At 42.7% G+C, this 19,528-nt stretch overlaps 1 protein-coding gene across 1 annotated transcript in view; it reads right to left on the bottom strand.

The window, feature by feature from the left end:
* The window catches only part of NFATC3 (nuclear factor of activated T cells 3), a 934,632-nt gene that overhangs the window by 87,247 nt on the left and 827,857 nt on the right, over positions 1-19,528 (bottom strand). Inside the window, exon 9 of the mRNA XM_078669777.1 lies at positions 6,420-7,442. Within this exon, the coding sequence (XP_078525903.1) occupies positions 6,420-7,442 (1,023 nt within the window). The remainder of the gene's footprint in view (positions 1-6,419; positions 7,443-19,528) is intronic.

Raw genomic sequence — 19,528 nt, 5'->3', positions numbered from 1 at the left:
CCGTTAGAGGCATGTGGGCTGCTGAATTCATATCTTAGCACAGACTGTATAGCAGTTTCTCCTCTAGCGGTGGTTGCCTGTATCAGCTGCAATGGTTTGAAAAAGAGTTTTAAGGACAGCCTGGCCTACAGCAGCTTGTTGCTTAACTTGCACGTCAACACAGTAGTGTTTAGTGAAAGTGTGTATGGTAGACCATGTAGCTGCCCTACATATGTCTTTTAAGGGAATATTTCCTAGAAAAGCCATGGACGCCCCCATTTTGCGCGTTGAGTGGGCTTTTGGGGGAACTGTTAAAGTGCGCTTTGCCTTTTGATAGCATATTTGAATGCATTTAACTACCCATCTGGCTATTCCTGTCTTGGAAATGGGATTACCCTTATGTTGTGGTGAAAAAGCAACAAATAGTTACTTTGTCTTTCTGAATGATTTTGTTCTGTCAACGTAATATAGCAGAGCTCTTTTAAAGTCTAGTGTGTGTAGAGCTCTTTCAGCCACGGACTGTGGGTTTTGGAAGAAAACTGGCAATTATATGGACTGATTGATGTGGAAAGTGGAGATACATTTTGGCATAAATTTGGGGTTTGTACGAAGCACTACCATATTGTGGTGTATTTGCAGGAAAGGTTCCGGAATGGTTAGCGCCTGTAGCTCACTCACTCGCCTGTGGGAGGTAATGGCAATTAAAAATGCCACCTTCCATGTTAAGAACTGTAGTTCACATGAATGAAGTGGTTCGAAGGGGGGTCCCATGAGTCTAGTAAGCACTACGTTTAAGTTCCAGACTGGAGAAGGTGGATGCTTTGGTGGGATAATTCTTTTAAGTCCTTCCATAAAAGCTATGATAGGTGGTATTCTGAATAGGGACACATGTCTGTTTTGAAGATATGCTGCTATAGCAGCAAGGTGTAGCCTTATGGATGAGTATGCTAGGTTACATCTTTGAAGATGTGGCAGGTAACAGATTAGGTTTTGGATGGAGGCATCTAATGGATTGATTTGGTTATTATTACAATAAATTACAAATCTTTTGCATTTAGCTGCGTAGCATGCTCTGGTAGTGGGACACCTTGCTTCCTTGATAATGTTCATGCAGTCTCGAGGCAAGCTAAGATACCCGAACTCTAAGACCTCAGGAGCCAGATCGCTAGGTTCATCTGACTGGGAACTGGGTGCCTGATTTATCCATGGTTCTGTGTTAGCAATTGTGGCGAAAGGCGCAGTCTTTGGTGAGGAACTACTGAGAGTTCTAGGAGCGTCGTGTACCATGGCTGCCTTGCCCATGTGGGAGCAACCAGGATCATTGTGAGTGACTGTTGCCTTAGTTTGCGTGCCACTAATGGAATCAGTGGGGTTGGTGGAAAAGCGTACGCAAATCTGTCTGACCAGTTCATCCATATCGCATTACCGTGTGACAACGGGTGTGGGAACCTATCGGCAAAGGATGGGCATTTTGAGTTTTCGTTTGCGGCAAACAGATCTTTTTCTGGATGTCCCCACTTTTGGAAGAATGGTTAAAGAACTTGAGGATGAATCTCCCATTCGTGTATTTGTTGACTGTCGGCTTAGTAGATCTGCTATCTGATTCTCTATTCCTGGGAGGTGTTCAGCCAGGAGGTTTTGTGGAATTGCCCACTTCCATATGCTCTGTGCTAGGTGAGATAGCTGCAGAGAGTGTGTCCCTCCTTGGTTTTGGATGTAGTACATGGCTGTCATGTTGTCCGTCCGGATTAACACAGCCTTGTGGCATAAGTATTTCTGAAAGGCTTTCATTGCTAGAAATACTGCTAGTAACTCTAAGTGGTTTATATGTAGTGTCTTTTGCTTGGCTGTCCAGAGACCTTGGACTGTGTATTGAAGGAGATGGTCTCCCCAACCTGTCGGTGATGCGTCCGCTGTTAATACTACCTGTGGAACTGGCTGTTGGTACAGTCGCCCCTTGGAAAGGTTTTGTGGGTTCCACCACTGCAGAGAGCTGTAAGTGCGACTGTCTACCAACACTAGGTCTTTTAGTTGTCCTTGAGCTTGGTTCCACTACCGAGCTAGGCATTCCTGTAAGGGACGCATTTGAAGCAGAGCATGAGGGACTATGAATATGCAGGAGGCCATCATGCCTATGAGCTGCATAAACACTCAGCCTGGCAGGGAGTGTTGTCGCAGAAATCTTTGAGTGAGAGACTGTATGTTGGCTATCCTGACTGGATTTGGATATACCTTCGCCACTGAGGTATTTATTGTTGCTCCCAGATATTGTTGTATGTGGGAGGGTTGCAAATGTGATTTTGGGTAATTTATGGAAAATCCTAACTCGTGGAGTAGCAGGGTTGTCTGTGAGGTATGGCTGGCACACTGTGCGTAAGAGTTGGCTTTTATGAGCCAATCGTCGAGGTAGGGGAACACATGGAAATGTTGCCTTCTGAGGTGTGCTGCTACTACTGCTAGGCATTTTGTAAAAACTCTTGGAGCGGTAGTTACCCCGAAGGGGAGAACTTTGAATTGGTAGTGGTGCCCTTCTATTGTGAACCCGAGGTATCTCCTGTGAGCTTGATGTATAGGGGTGTGAAAGTATGCATCTTTGAGGTCTAATGTAGCAAGAAAGTCCCCTTGCTGGAGTAGTGGGAGTACTTGTTGTAGAGTGATCATATGGAAATGCTCTGAGAGTATGTATTGGTTCAGAGGTCCGAGGTCTAATATTGGTCTGAAGGGCCCATCTTTTTTGGGAATGAGGAAGTATAGAGAGTATACTCCTGTCCCTTGATGTTGAAAAGGGACTGGCTTTATGGCACCCTTTTCCAGCATGGATAGTACCTCTTGTTGTAACAGCGTGATGTGTTCTTTGGACAATGGACGGTGTTTGGGCGGTATGTTGGGTGGAGTAGAAGCGAGTTCCAGGCAGTAAACATACTGGATAATTTGTTTCACCCACCTGTCTATCGTAATGGCGTTCCAGACTGGTAGGAATTGTGTTATTCTGCCTCAGTCTGATGTTAAGTGGTCTGGAGGGAGTGTGAACGAGTCACTGTTTGGTGGCGGTGGAGGCTCTGGTGTTATTACCACCACGTCCTCTGCCCTTGTTATTGTTCCCTCTATAACCTCCTTTATTGGAGCCTTTATTAAAGGTGCCTTGTGCACTACTTTTAAAGGATGAATAGGTTTGGGATGGGTTGCCTCTGCCTGAGCCTAGAAAAGAGGAGCGACGAAAGGAGCTCCTAGATTGCTGATATTGACGTTCACCCATGGACTTAGCGGTGTCAGTATCTTTTTTCATCTTTTCTAAGATGGTATCAACTGCAGGGCCAAACAAGAAATCTTGGTTAATGGGTTGATTGAGTATTGTAGATTGGACTTCATTTTTAAAACCCGAGATGCGGAGTCAGGCATGCCGGCGTAGCAACACACTAGTGTTCACAGACCTAGCGGCTGTATCAGCTGCATCAAGGGCGCATTTTATGGATGTGTTAGTGATGAATTTCCCTTCTGTATAAGGTAATTTGCTTTTGCCTTATAGGGTTCTGGTAGGTGTTGTAATAATCCCGCCAGTTCATCATAGTGTGCTCTGTCATAGCGTGCTAGGAGAGCTTGTGTATTGGCAATTCTCCAGGTATTTGCTGTCTGAGAGGCCCCTCTTTTCCCTGAGGCTTCTAAAATGTTTGACTCCTTGTCAGGAGGGGGGCATCACCGGGATGCGAATTTGCCCTTTTCCTAGCATTAGATACAACTAGGGAGTCTAGTGGTTGCTGAGACTTGATATAAGAGGGGTCTGTAGGGGCTGGTTTGTATTTCTTTTAAATTCTTGGATTGAGGACACGTGCCCTGGCTGGGTCTTTAAAGATGTCTGGGGCGTGCTTCAATACTCCCTTCAGCATAGGGAGTATACGTACACTCTTCTCTGATGTTGGGAAGGTGTTAAATAGGAAATCCTCCTCTATAGGGTCAGTGTTCATGTTTACGCCATGATACTGAGATGCTCTGTCTACTAACTGGTTACAAGCGACAGTGTTGTCAGTAGGAGACGGCTTTGTGGGGTATGGCGAGGTATCGGGTATGGGTTGTGTATCATATGGGTCAGCAGGGTCATTCTGATCGTCCCATGTGTCATCCTGGTTCCCTTGATCATCAGGGTCTATAAAGTCCTGTTGAGGATCTTCACCGATGTCTTCTACGTCATCATAGTGTGGAGGTATAGGAGAATATGGAACATAAGGCATGTTAGGAGTGAAGGGAGGAGGTGTAAAAGGTCTAGAAGGGGATGTCCCAAAGTCCTTTTTCTTAGGAATTTTACAAATTTATATTTTGGTCTGGGCTCACTGGATCAGGATGGAAAAGTTCTTCTTCCACTGTCCGTGGCTTTGGCGCCGATGTGTTTGGATCGGTTGCTTGCTTGTTCTTATTTTTCTGTGGAGCTTTTTTCGACTTGACGTCCTTTGTCGGCTCGACGGCTCTTTTCGGCTCTACGGTCTTGTTTGAGTCGACAGCCTTCTTCGGTTCGACGGTCTTTTTCGGCTCGACGACTTTTTTTTGGTTTGACTGCCTTTTTCGGTTCTACGGCCTTCTTCGGCTCGGCGGCAGTCTTCGGGTCGACGGTCTTCTTTGGGTCGATGACCTTTTTCGGGTCGACGGTCTTCTTTGGATTGACGCCCTTCTTTGGGTCAACAGTGATCTTTGGATCGACTACCTTCTTTGGGTCGATGGTCTTTTTCGGATCGACAACCTTCTTTGGTTGGACGGCCTTTTTCGGATCGACGACTTTTTTGATGTTGGCGCCCGTTCTCGGTTCTGCAGCCGTTTTTGAGTCGAGGGCCTTCTTGGGAAGTATTTTGCTCGGTCCCGGGGTACTGGAAGGCTTTGGTATGGTCTTCGGAGCCAAGCCAGAAGGCGGGGCTTCTGAAGAGGTGTTTCGGTTGCGGCTAAGGCTTTTAGGCGATGCTTTAACCGGAGCCTTGTCTGGAGGTGGAGGCAGGGTAGGGGCTTTGGAACTCACGGTTTGCCCCGGTGGGATCTGTTCATCGGAGTCCGACTGGTCTTCCACTGTGACTAGTTCTAGGTCGGAGTCCGCTGCCTCCGGGAGTTCATGTTCGTCATCGAAAATGTTATCCAGTTCTGGTGCCTGTCGCTGCATCTCCTGTCGAGCAGCCCTTCGGTTCCGGATAGTCTTCTTCAACCGGAACTGAGCACAAGCTGGACAGTTTTCTTCATTGTGCTCCGGCGATAGGCACCTGTTGCATACTGTATGCTTATCGCTATGTGGAAACTTGGATCGACATTGGGGGCATCTTTTAAATGGGGTACTTTCCATCGGCAGGAGGCCAACCTGGCGTCGAAAAGGCCCAACGGCCCGCGTCGACTACCAGAGATAGATAGAACGGGGTGTTGAGTCGAGGGATACCGAGCGGAAACAATACCGTCGCAAGTATAAGGTTTTTGGCCTTAGAAATTTGGAAGACGTCGGTCCCGAGGTTGGAGGATTGTCGAAGTGCATCCGAACCCAATGGCGGAGAAAAACAATCTGAAGATGGAGAAGATGCCCATGTGCACTGTAGTCCAGGAGAGGAGTCACCTATCTCGTGATACTTCGAAGACTCTTCCAAGACAACAAGGTGCAAACATCCGGACCCAACACTAGGCGGCGTTCTATGCTAAGATATGAACTCAGCAGCCCACATGCCTCGAACATCTTAATTCTTTCCTGTCACCACCATCCTTCACGTTTTTAGACCAAGCCGGTGGGTCCAGTTATACATTTTTTAGCAGAGACACCACCGAGCTAATGTGAACCTTCACTGCCCTTCTCTTCGGTGATCCGAATATACATTGGTACATATTTTTTCATTTTTGTATTGTTTCCCCCTCCCTTTGCGCCACCCCAGGCATTGGTCTGGCAGGGGTGTACTGAAGCAAGCCCAATGATGAAGCATATTGCAATTTTGTGAGTGAAGGCAGTATTTTTCCACTGAGCATGTGCCACTTTTTGATCACTACCTTCTACTCTTCTGTGTGTGTAACAATTCCAAGATGCCGCCATGGAACAAGCTTTTGCCCAAAACACTGAGCATTTGCAGCATGCTCTTCAGCAGTTTGAGTCACTGTACTTAACTTGTGGTTAAAAAAAATATATACATGTTGTCATTTTCCCGAAAAAACGATTTCAATACCAAAATGGTATTTGTAAAACACCACTTATGCAAATAACAAGCAACCCAAGTATAAGCTGAAGCAATTCAGATATAATATATAGATCTGCTTTGTGTGCCGATCTACATACATTTTTGTTTTTTATGGTCTTCAGTTCAGGAAATTATAGGCAACGTAATTTTGTTTCAAAGACATAAAATATTATCTTTAAAACATTTTCTTACACAGTAAGGCAAAATAAAAACATATCCATACCAATGAATGTCTTGAATCATCAACACAATCCTTACCATCATCTAAAGTGATGTCTTGTAGACCAATGGTCTCAAAATTCAGCTCTTGATCTTCAGGTTCAGATTTAATATTCAGAGATGCATCATCAGTTGACACTGAAGCTGCATCACATACACTGTGATGGACTAGGGACGGAGCTGAAGAAAGACTTCCCAGTCCAGGGCTGAGGTTTTGTATGGAAGGTTGTCCAGAATGCACAATCGGCACTGGAGATGAAGATGAGGTTGGACGCCCTGAGCTAGGTGTCTGGTAAGGCAAAGACTGTAACTGAGGAGACGAAGGTGCGGATAATGGTGAACAAACCAGTGGATAGGAAGCTGTTGCAGTTGGTGATGAAGCAGAGCCTGGGTTTGAGGAGTGGTATGTGACTGGCTGCAGCTGCGGTGAAGTTTGCACAATGGGTTGACTTGTCGTAGGCGATGGAATCGAACTGTGTCCTGCATTTGAACAATGGTATACCACTGGTTGTAGCGATGATTGCCCAGAATGACCAGACTGTGCAAACTGGTGTCCTGCTGCTGCAGAGTCAGAATTTGAAGAATGGTACTGAATTGATGGCATTGACCGTGAACCAAGATTCATTAAAAGAGGTACAGATGAATCTTGTTGAAATGAATGTGCATCAAATCCTTGGCTAGAGTTCATGGGAAGACTAGACTGCCCATTATACATAATAGATTGCATAGGAAGGTAGGAAGGCCTCGCTGGAGGTGCAGACGTAGCTTGAAAAGACTGGTGGATTACAGTATGACATTCTGCACCAGGATTAATGTTCCTGCTCTGTAAATGAGAAAGATGGGGTACAGATGGGTTTAACACAGATGGATAGTGCTGCTGAACTGGAAAAACAAGGCTCCTGGGTGAAGTGGATAGCATATTGTCACAAGTATTTCCTGGATCTGGTGAAGGCAGGTGAGTTCGAATAGACTGTATGCCCTGAACAGATCCACTGAGGGGCATCGCCAAAGTTGTAACTGCAGGCAATTCCACTTCATCACCGTGCTCTTGCTTCATTAAAACTGTGAATAAAGCAAATGAAACAGTTAAATCGTGCCTAAAACATTCGTACCATACAACTGGTATGTAAACAGTTTGACAAAAGATATGAAAACAGAACGTCTGATCAAAAATATGTAGATAAATTAACATTTACACAAATTATTAATGCCCGGGGTTACAAACCAGTGAGACAGAAGAAAAGCACAAATTGCTACAGAAACCAGTGCCCTTAGGAACAGACAAGAGACATCTAATGGAATTATGACATGGATGGGAAATTACCTCTTTTACTTGTGTAGACAACTTGAATAAAAGACTAGTAAACTCTCAGATAATGCATGATTTGACTTTTATAAACGAACAGAAATATAGTGGAAGAAATATTGAAAATGAGCTAGGTCGAATTTAGGAATGAAAAAACAGGTTTGAAATTAATTAGGTAGTTCATCAACGTTAGAAAATTAACTATGTAAATTGTTATTATGCTTTAAGGATTAAAACTCAAATATTACTGTGCCTGAATTATTAATACACATTTTACAGAACAGCTTTTCACTGTACATTTTATAATAAAAGTAGCATTTAATCAATCCAAAATGCAATTGTTACAAATAAATCATATTCTAAAAAGAGTAGCAGCAGGAATTCAAGAGGATGCACCTAGGGATACCAGAAGGCTCTAGTAGTGGTTACATCTGATCTAGAATCTTAACTAAAAAATAGGGAATGAGGGTGCAGTAAACTGGCACTAGATTCATTTTTCAAAATTCAATTGCATTTTAGCACTCTACCACGAACTGCTTATACCTTTTCATATTACATCACTTATAGCATCTGATATCATAGCATTTATAACAATACTTACGACATACGGTTATTCGCATTTGTTAATCCCTCCTACAGGGAGGCTGTCATTTTTAAAATGTTTCTACACCAGATACAGTCCCAGAGAGTCACCATGATCGTGCATCCCCTCACAAATTCCCTCTGCACCTCCAATATGTTGCCATGTCACTTGTTCTACTGCTGTGACAGCCTTTTTCACTTTTTCCTTATTTTTAACAATGGAATCCAAAACTCACATCATAGTCTTCTGTCCTTACTGTAGGACTCCAGCCGGCAAATATCCTATTTGAGTAAGGCTACAAGAAAGGTGTCCCTCAAGCTGCAACTATTTAACTGCTTGACTGCAATATCTCTATCCCATCACTGTGAGGTGGGAGCAGTCTTTGCTCTTTAACGAAATGAGAGGTTGCCCAGAAAGCAAATTTTACTGTGATTCTAATTAGCCCTTTTTCACCCAAAAGAACACCTGTAAGAACAGCACCATCAATCAGAAGGAGGGACTTTTAATTAATGATATTAAGGTTCACTTTGCAAAATCTTGGTGTAGTCCAATTGCCATTGGCTGCTCCATGAGCAATCAGCTAGTGAGTTTTCTGTATAAGGCTGGCATCTACAAGTCAGTTTTTAGGTCGCGCTAGCGAAAGCAGCGCATGCGCTGCTTTGCCTTGCGAGCCTCTATTGTTGCCGCTTTCTGTCCCAAAGGGAGACAGGAGATGGCACGCGTGGACAGGAGATATGCACGCGTACGGACAGGAGATGTGCACTCCTAACGCGTGCACATCTCCTGTCAGCCCGCGCATCCCGCGCTGTGATGTATTCCTATAGGTTCTGAATCGATCCCCCTATTCCTGACCCTATTCTGGTTAAACAAACCAACAAGTTAACTAACAGTCAGCCCATGAGGCAGAAAACCCCCATGATGCAGATAGCGTTATCTGACGCAGTCACACTACGGCACAGGAACGTGTTATCTGATTAGGTCATAACGCTTGCGATCTAATTAGACAAGCGATATTTCTCCAGCCCCTGATAAGGCATACGGAGTTCTCATAACAAATCAAACCTATGACAACCTGGGCAAAACCCTGCGGCCATTGTTTTGATTTCACCGAGAACTTCAGCAAAAGAATGTGCTAACGAGCAAGTCGTATGACATCCTTATTGACGCATCTATGTCCATCCTTACGTCAATCTCGGCACCTTAAAGGTATAAATATTACCGATATTGCCCTATGCAAACACACGCGGTGGTGACGAGACGGAGCAGCCATACTTGCCGAAGCCCAGAGCAGACCCCGCTGGCGCAGCCCCGCCTTCCTGACGCGCTGAGAGAAGCTGCTTTCTCCTGCCGAGAAATCCAGCACCGGCGTTTCTGGGTAGCCCTTGCAGGCAGCCTGGAATATCGAGACCAGAGACGAGAGATACCATCCCTCATTCAACCTAGATTCCAGGTACAGAACTGAATAACCCCTCACAGAGAATTCTTTAGTTATTCACTTGGCAAAAACAAACTTAACTTAAACTGTAACTTTCTATTCCCGCCCACGTATTAGGCTTAGGTCAGGTACACGGGGTAGGCGTATTTAGAAACACCAGTTGAGTACGTTTAGTCAAATGTATATGTGTATGTAATATATTTTATTCATTTTAAAACATCTTATGGCTTAGAAACCATATCAATGTTTTTACAGTATTATTTTATACTATTGCTTTTAATGTATGCACTTTACTTAGCTATAAGTATTGCAATAATATCGATCCATTTCTCTTGTATGAGAAAAGAGACTGATCAATAAATAACACCTTTTTATTGAACACGCCCGTCTCTTCCTTTTCTCTACAATCTGATGAGACTAAGAATGCACGTACTGACTGAGTAAAATAAATTGCCTTTTGTTCACACGACTCTCGAGATATACTCTTGATTAGGGGAGAGCAAAGTTGTCATGTTCTATGGTTGTCAGAAACTAAATCCCTTCTTGTCTAATCAGGGAAGTTAAGTCCTTCCTGAACATTCGAGAAAGTTTCTAGTGAACTCTGAGCTAGCTGGCAAACCCAAAACTTTAAGTCTAGTATCGACAGTAGTAGACCTAGTTAACGTCTGGTCTAGGCCTTTACTGCTGTAGGTATTATTCCAATGCGCAGAGCCTATTGGGATGATAGGAACTACACTACATGGCGCCCAACGGGTTTGGAAAGGGCGATAAAACTAACGTAAGACATTTAGAGTAACTCAGTCGTGCTTTCTCACTCAGACCCCTTTTCCCATAATACTCCAAAGACGTCTGGAGTGGGTGAAAGGTTATATCCGCCAGACCTCGCAGGATATAAGTCAACGTTGAAGGATACACTGTTCCAAAATATTGTGCATCTAATCTTTGTTTCCATAAGAAACCTGATCTGCAAACAAACAGAATAACCATCCTGTCGGTAAAATGGTAGACAGTGATGAAGAAAGAGAGGCAGTTAGATTAGCAACTGAACTCGCGGCAGCTGATGCTACCATGCAAGAAGCAGACCCGGATATAATACTCATCCCGGTCATCAAAAGGAAATCTATAACCTTAAAACGTATAGAAAACGGACTGACACCTAGAGGTGGTACAGTCATATTCGTAATTGAGGCACACGAATATCGGCAGACAGAGGTATACTATTCATGGATAAACTTTCCAGCAGCAATCCTGTAACAAAGAAAATAGAGGAACCTCCTGAAACGTACACTCCTTTCGAGGAGGTGGAAGTACCACTCAAATTTCAAGAGCATTTGCTCTTATTTGATGGCGCCCTAAAACATAATAATCACATCACCAGGCTCGGTCCTTTAGGTAGACCAGGAGCAACGTGGCCGGTCCTAGCCGGATACACACCACATCCAGACATCGACGGGATGTCTGCAGCTAACCTGTTAACACAGCTAAAACAATTAATAAAAATACATAGACAATTAGTCCAGTATGTGATGCGGACTTCAACAATTCAGCCAGCGATTAAACTCCCACAGCTGACCCCTCACCAGGGGAACACAAATAAAATTACACCACAGAACATCCAGTCCTGCCTAGGTAAAGTACCGGCTAAACGGGAACAAATACCATTCTGGCTAGCGCAGAAAATCACCCAAATAGAGGCGGTGTTTCCAGACACTACCCCGCTAGAAAAGCACAGGATTCTGACTATCTGTCTTCCAATGGGAATCGCACCACACATTGAGGACTGTGACACTTAGGGTACAGTCTTTGCTTCCATCTACACAAAAACGCACGGTGTTCCATCCATTTCGGTAATACCAGATGTGCTAAAACAAATTCAAGATGAATATGGTCCAGAACCCGCTTTAACTCTTGGTATGAAATTACTGAAAGACTTCAAGCAGGTCTCGGCTATATTATTAGCCAACATAAAAGGTGAAGCAGCAAACGTGGCGATCCGCCAAAGGTTAAAAGAGACAGATATAGCAGACCAACCAGCTGAAATTGCCAGAATCATAGAAAAATCCTATGAGGAACTAGGTAGAGATAGTTTAGGTGGAATACCAGTAAAACCGCAACTAATTGAAAGTCCTGAAAAAATATTTTTTAATAATAATTCTACATCACCAAAAAAGAACTGGGATGGAAACAAACAATCCAATCCTAAAGAAAAGAAATTCCAGTCCAGAGGAAGGTCTCCTAGGCGAAGAGAAAAATCTCCGAACCAAAGACACAGGTCACCTCAGAGTGACCCCTCTGGGAAAAGATATAACCTTAGAAATAGGGATAATATTAAAAAACCTGATAGATATCAAGACATTGATACACGTCCCTCTCAATCTTTTCAGACTTCCTCGCAGAAATCGGAAAGAAGAGGACGATCAGAACAAAGAGAAGAGCACACCAAGTCCAAAGACAAGGAACCTGCTCAGCTAAAAAAGAAATTACAATTTCCAAAAAAGAAGGTAGCCAGTATCAAGGTAGTTAACAATGCCGAGAATACTGAGGACACAACTGAAAAACGGAGAATGGGCTCAGACAATGCTAGACAGCGCAGCAGAAGTGAGCATAGCTCGCAAAGTCCTTATGAATCATCTGGAGACAGTGGACACGAATGAATATCTTCAAGTGGAAACTGCGGACACCAGAGTTAGCAAACCTCACAAAATATACGAGATAACATTACGTATAGAGGGGGATAAGACTAGAAAAATAAGGGGACTATTTTGGGATAATCTCTCCAAGGGCTATGATATCCTTCTAGCTGAAAAAGACTGGCCACCAGAGTTTGTCAGGGAGTGCCCTCATGGCGAAGAAATAATTATGCCTGCCTTCTCAAATCAAATTCCAATTCATAAAAAATACACACTTGCTAGAATGTGGGCAGTGGCTCTAGCTCCTGCTTTATATAAAAATCACGTGGGATGGGATGAGGACTCTCCTCCTCACAAAATCCAGTTAAAATCACAACCAACTGCACAAAGGCAGTACCCAATTAAGCAAGAAGCTAAAAAACAGGTAAATGAAATACTAGATCAGCTAGAATACCAGGGGGTGATTGAAACTTGCACCTCACAAATGAACAACCCTTTGTTTCCGGTCTCCAAACCAGACAATTCATACCGTCTAGTTTTGGATTACCGACACCTTAACACATGTTGCAAAACTTTTGCAGTGCAAAACTCACATAGTGCTGCACTAATGAATAACATAGTGCGCAAAAAATACAAAACAACATTAGACATCTCTAATGGATTCTTTTGTCAAAACATAGCACCAGAGAGCAGATATTTAACTGCATTCTCAATAAATGGCACCCAAAAACAATTCTGTCGGTTAGCCCAGGGGTACAAGAACAGCCCGGGGGTATTCTCAGCGAGAGTAACAGAATTACTACAACTATATGATGATGAAGCATTATCTTATGTCGATGACATATACTTAACAGATGATGACTTGGAGACTCACTTGAAAAGAGTGAACACCATAATACTTGGGTTCGCAGCAGAGGGTTACAAATTCAACTTTAAAAAATCCAGAATTGCCCATCTGACAGTCCTGTTCTTAGGATATGAATTATCAAGCGAAGGCAAAAGCCTGGCTGACAATTTCCTAGAGAAATGTGCCGTACTCCAAGCACCTAGAACACTAAAAAACTTACAGTCAATTCTAGGCTTCCTAAATTTCGGAAGAACATACATTGCAAATTACGCAGAAAGGGTCAAACCCCTTTATGATCTGATAAAACCCGATTTTAAAAGATCCAATTGGACTCAAATACACACAGAAATTTTGAGATCCCTACAAACAGACATGCTAATTAAAACAAAATTAGAAACACGTGATAACACACGCAATCTTGTGATTCGAGTCATCCCAGGGAGATGCGGATTCACATACCTGACCTCTAATGAGGGAGAAAAGGTACCAATTGCATTCAAATCACACTTGTCCACAGAAGCTGAACAGAATTTCAGCAACAAAGAAAAAATTGTTCATGCAGTTCAAACCGCAATAGCTAGAGAAAAAGATCAAGCTGACGGTAGACATATCACAGTCAGAACAGCTGAATCAGCCTTCGAGGCACTAACAACACCGTGTAATTTACCAACAACAACATTAAATCCAGAATGGATACAATGGGTGAATTCAATCACAACGGACAAAGTATACTACTACTTTGATCCAGAACTAGGAGACATGGAAAATTTAGAATATGAAAAAACATATCCTCTGCCAGCCGACATTTTGCCTTTACGACATTACGCCTGTGTAATTTATACAGACGGACATGCTCAACCCCCCGTTTGGGGAGAACAAGCATACAACCCCACATGTGGGATTACAAAAGAAGTGTGGCGCGGAGGTAAACTAAGACCTCTATTAACAAAAACACACTCAGTAGAAACTAATTCAGAACAACAAACTGAAATAATGGCATTGAAAATGGCGCTAGATAATGCGGATCGCGAATTCCCGACACTTATAGTGTCAGATTCCTATTACTGCGTCAAATCATATAACAAGAATTTGCAGACATGGATTCAAAACGGTTATAAAGATGACACAGATGCAACAATAAAGCAGAAACTGCTTTGGGAACAAATAGCTCTTTTACAAAAAGAACTACCAAAGACTCACGTGACACACTCACTGAGTCATCAGCGTGATGGCGTTCACGTTGCAGGGAATTCATTGGCTGAGACAGCCACAGCGGCAGCCACTAAATCGGCTCCCGTAGTTCGAAAAAAGCGTACATTAAAATACATTGACGGTGAAACAGTACTGGCGGTGAAAACGTCATCAAAAGGCGACTGCTCAGCGTTACCGATCAACTATCCACTCAATTATACATACATAATCGATGCAAACTCCGTCCCTTTTGCTCGAATCCCTGGAGTGGGGGATAGAGTGATTCCAAACATGGACAGGAGAAACTTGTTAATTGCAGACGCACATATGGGCGAGGGTCTCAGACACCTAAAACTAAAAGATTCTCTGGAAGAATTACAATCAAGGTACTGGTGGCCAGGCATGAGCCTGCGTCACACCATGTTTGTAAAAAACTGCCCAAACTGCAACAGAGATCGCAGTGGGGAGAGAAACAGTTTAATACCTCGTCGTTTTTACTCCAGAAAAAATCAAGAGTAAAAATGAAGGCTTGCGATTAACATATACAGGCTAGTTTACACTTATAATGTAGATCACCAGCACTCGGCTGACGTCTGGACTGTTATACAAAGATTTGCGAGTCTAAATGGCATATACGCTAAGAGCATGCTACGTTTGACCATTGTTTTCACTCTAGCCCTCCAGCCTGAGGGGAAACATGGCCAAATGAGCATAGCACAGCGGGAATCTTCTCACTTCCTTCCTGAGGGATACGGGATGGTGTAAAGAAAAAACCAAGGCATAAAGCAATCTATAACGGAAAAGATATTAGGTTCGGGAGCTGGGTGGGTCAAACATCTAATAAGTGTCCAACGTAGTCTAAATAACTTGCCAAGAAATTCTCTGAAGGGATTCAGTGCGTACGAATTATTATTTGGAACTAGGATGTTGATCTCTGACATTGATAGTCAGACTTCAGTGGTGAAAGAAAAAAGCTTTGATATCAAAGACCGTTTGGCTATTTTGCAGGACTTAAACAAAACAAGAAAAGACCTGAGCAACATAAAATTGAAACAACAGCCAACAACCACTGAAGAACCACCACCTGTCCCAGCAAGACCTGTCTGGATTCCAAAAGTCGGGGATCTAGTCAGGGAAAAGATCGCGGTAAAGAAGGAATTTGGGCCTTCTTACAGAAAAGCAGTTCCTGTCTTGTCTGTCAACGGGACAAGATCAGTTGTACTACCGCCACTTGCTGGAAAAAAGGAGAACCGAGTTGTATCCATCGACCTGGTAAAACCACAACATGTGGCCGATAACAAACAGTAGGCCAAGTGGACTCCCAATAAGTAGCAGAACACCAAGGTTTGCTACCAGTACAGAGGTCCTAACGAAGAGGCTCATCACATTCGAAACGCCTACAGAAGAACAACAAGGACTATGCAACAATGCAATAGAACTCAGACCTCTGAAAACCCAAATAAAAACATTTAGCAGAGACACACCAATCTATAATGAAGTACCAAGTGAAAATGCAAGAAACAGAAATGCTGAACCAATTGGAACAATTGACAGAACTGCATCCGGCTACTTCATAAACTTCGATGATTCCTCTGAAGGCTTCAGTGAATCAAAGACACAGCCATCATCAAAAACCTTTAAAGATAAAGCTAAAGAACTTTTGAAACAACTGAAAGAAACATATCTGATTTCTCCATGGATCGAATTTTGGGTGGGTTTTGGTGCATTTATCCTCATACTTTGGCTCATCATGGTACTTACTTTGGGACGCTTCGTTGAGGGAAAATATGCTAAAATGGACACAGCAAGTCAGAAAATCAACTTGATCCTCAAACCACACACATCTTCACACATCGAGAAAAGAGAACTTTCTTCAGTCAACTTCACAGCCAATCCGATACCTGGTGGGGTAGCCTGGGACAACACTGACTATGAAATTTATGGTCCGGTCGAAATCCTGAAATATCCACACCAAATTAAGATCTCATTGAGTGACTTTGCAAAACCAAGCTCATTTGCTGATGATTGGGACTTCGAAAGCATTAATAGTATGATGTCTGACTTAGTAATGTCTGCTAAATTTACCAAACATGATTATTTGCAGGGTTCTACAAATTATGATAGTATGTACTGTTATAACCACTATGGTAACCATTTTTTACATAGATCTGCACAACCTAGAAATGTTTTAAATTATAATCAATGGGAACATTGTGCAACCCCTCCAAAAGGAAGCTCAAGGACCTTCTATGACAAATATTCATACTTTTCAGGTTTTAACACAAGTAATGCTGAATCATTCTATTTTAAATTGTCAAACAAGACAGGGACAAAGACCATGATAACCAACACAAAATTGATATATTCAGACTCATTCTTTGAAAAAATGAATACTTTTGGTTTTGATTATTGGGACAAGAATGTTGAATTGAAAAGTGTTTGGGGTACAAAAGAATGGCAAGTGCAGGGTATAGAATCTATGTTTAGAGCCTGCATGATCCCAGAACAAATGATATTTTTAAATGACACTGTTCAACAAACCACCTGTCTTGGCCTAGCCAAAATCAAAGACTTAAATAAACCGTCTATTCCAAAGCCAACAATGTTCAGCAATAGCTCTACAGATGAAGAGATAGACGTAAATTATGTATTAAACAAAAACAGAACACATCCTGATTGGAAACAGTGGTTGATCTGGCCCACAGATCCAAATAACTGTCAAGATAGATTCCTGAACATAACACAGGGGTTCAAAATGACCAGGCCAGACCCTAGATATCCCCAAAGACATCACCCAGGGATAATAACAACCTACAGTGTGGGCAAATTATGCCTTCAATGGCTACAAACTTCCACACTGGCAGAAATTAAGCAACACCTAACTTTACTTACTGATGGTGCTGACTTGCGTGATTTCATTATGGGACCGCGCAAACAGCGTCAAAAACGTTTCATAGCAGCCTCTGTATATGCAGCATACAATGAGGCCTGGAAGGTTACTCAAATTGAAACAGCAGAGAGAATATGGGAAATTGACCGTATTAATTTGGAAAAATCACTTTCTGTAGTGGACAATGGGTTAATGACTCTGTCCTCCAGAATTTTTTCTTTGGACAGCATTGTGTCTTCAGCAATCGACATATTGTCGCAAGACTTACTGTTATTACAACACGGTCAGTCACAATTGCGCTCTATTGTACAGCTTGGCTGGACGTTACAAAATCTGCGTTCAGGCTATGTGCCTTGGCGTTTAATCAACACAACGTCACTATTCCAAATCTTTAACCTTACTGATAGACAAATCAGTATGGCACAAAAGGGTGCTGATTATACAATCTTGAGCATTGAAAAACTCGAAAGATTACCAGTGACAATGTCAGAACGACCTGTCAGTGAATGGATAATACATGGGATAATAAATATTCCAATCTCAACCTTCAGGTTTCAATACTGCCAAAAATATATACAGGCTGGCATGTACGAGAAATTGGGAAAGGGGTACATTAAAACATCATGGAACCTGCCCTATTCACATGCATGTGTCAGTAATAAAGGACAGAAAGTGTTTCTTAGTGGCAATAATTGTGCGATGTCACTAAGCGGCACTCTTCTGTGTAACGGAATTAGTTTGCATGGAGCCTGTGAAGGGAATTCATACAACCTTTCATGTCACCAGCAAGGCGCACCTGCAACAGAAATAGAACCATTCTTTCAAAGACTCTATAATGGGAGTTACATTCTAATTGTAGACCGCAGATGTTGTAGTCTTATGCCCGGGACTCCTTATCTAGTCACTACGACTGCGAAGGTCAAGTGCTGTGGACGCTCATTGTTCCCCAGCTCCTTTCCAGACAGGGAGGCAAGGGCATGGCCCAATTTGAAAATTACTTCTATTCGAATAGATACTTTAAGCAGAATGAAAACAGTGCTTCTTCAGACGCCTACAAGGCTCACGTCATCAAAAGAAACGTATGATCTACAAGTCGCAAGGACGACTGCAGAGATACATTCATTGTTATCAACTAATTCCCCCATACATTTCGCAGAAATACTAAACGAAATCTTAAATATTTCTGATACCAATGGGGTCTCAAAGGTATTTAAGACAGTATTTTCGATGGCATTAACACCATTCAAAGCCATACTGGGTATTTTTCCAGATTTCGTCCATTCGATTTTTGGCGGACTTCCCCTGATCTTGGGACTAATTGCAGGAATCCTATTCTTGGTCCTTATTTTTCGGTATGGCAACCCATGTCACAGACAAAACTCTTGCGACAAGGGAAGAAACAATCCTAGCCATTGGATACCGGGACCGGATATCAAAAATCCTGGGACTCTCCCGGCTTAGAGACCTGAACATGACTTGGTTTCTATCATTTCGACCAATGTGGCAAAGATGTGTTTTACCTGTATTAAGGTGTCTGCTATGCGGAGAAGAATGCGTGTTAGACACCTGTCTGACGCTACAATCGGATGCGCCAATGGATGCAGAAACATTGTTGAGCCCGATCAAGGTTCATGCTTTGTGCTGCCCTCAAAGGCTACCAATCCTGATGACGGCATTCGTGGAAGCTTCACCACTACGATTGATGGGTAGTGAAGTTCAAGATGAAAGCAGCATCGATCAGGTACGACCTTCTGTCAGCAATGCAAATCAGAATGTCAATGGAAACAATCATGCGCACGAATGCATGATTACACCTATTTCCGAGTTAGTGGAACTTTCCCAGGAAGCTGTTGACAGTTTTTTCGAAAGCCTAAATGATATGATGTTCTCACCAGAGCAGAAATAGAGACTTTTGAACAAGCTCGCACACGGCGTTCCCTGAATTCGACCTTCAACTTTAAAAATAAAGTCACATGAACAATTTTCCCTCCAGTTCACGGACAGCGATTTTTCAGCAGCCCCAAAATATTTTTTCATATTTTTCGGGACACTATCTTCTGCTTAAAGTAAGAACTATTCTTAAAGAACTAAGGTTTCTAAATTTTAGATAGCTTATAGACATTAGCTGCCCGCTGGTATGTTCATAAATATTTTATTCTGTGATGAAATGGTCTCGAACTTTTTTTCTGTATTAAGAGCCATTTCATGTGTAAATTCTCATATACCAAATAGCAATAATATATACAAATGCGTGATTACCTTAGCA

This window comes from Lissotriton helveticus, chromosome 12 (assembly GCF_964261635.1).
Source record: "Lissotriton helveticus chromosome 12, aLisHel1.1, whole genome shotgun sequence".
Classification (NCBI taxonomy): Eukaryota; Metazoa; Chordata; class Amphibia; order Caudata; family Salamandridae; genus Lissotriton; species Lissotriton helveticus.
The sequence above is the reverse complement of the archived record's forward strand: the minus strand, read 5'-3'. Positions and strand labels throughout refer to the sequence as shown.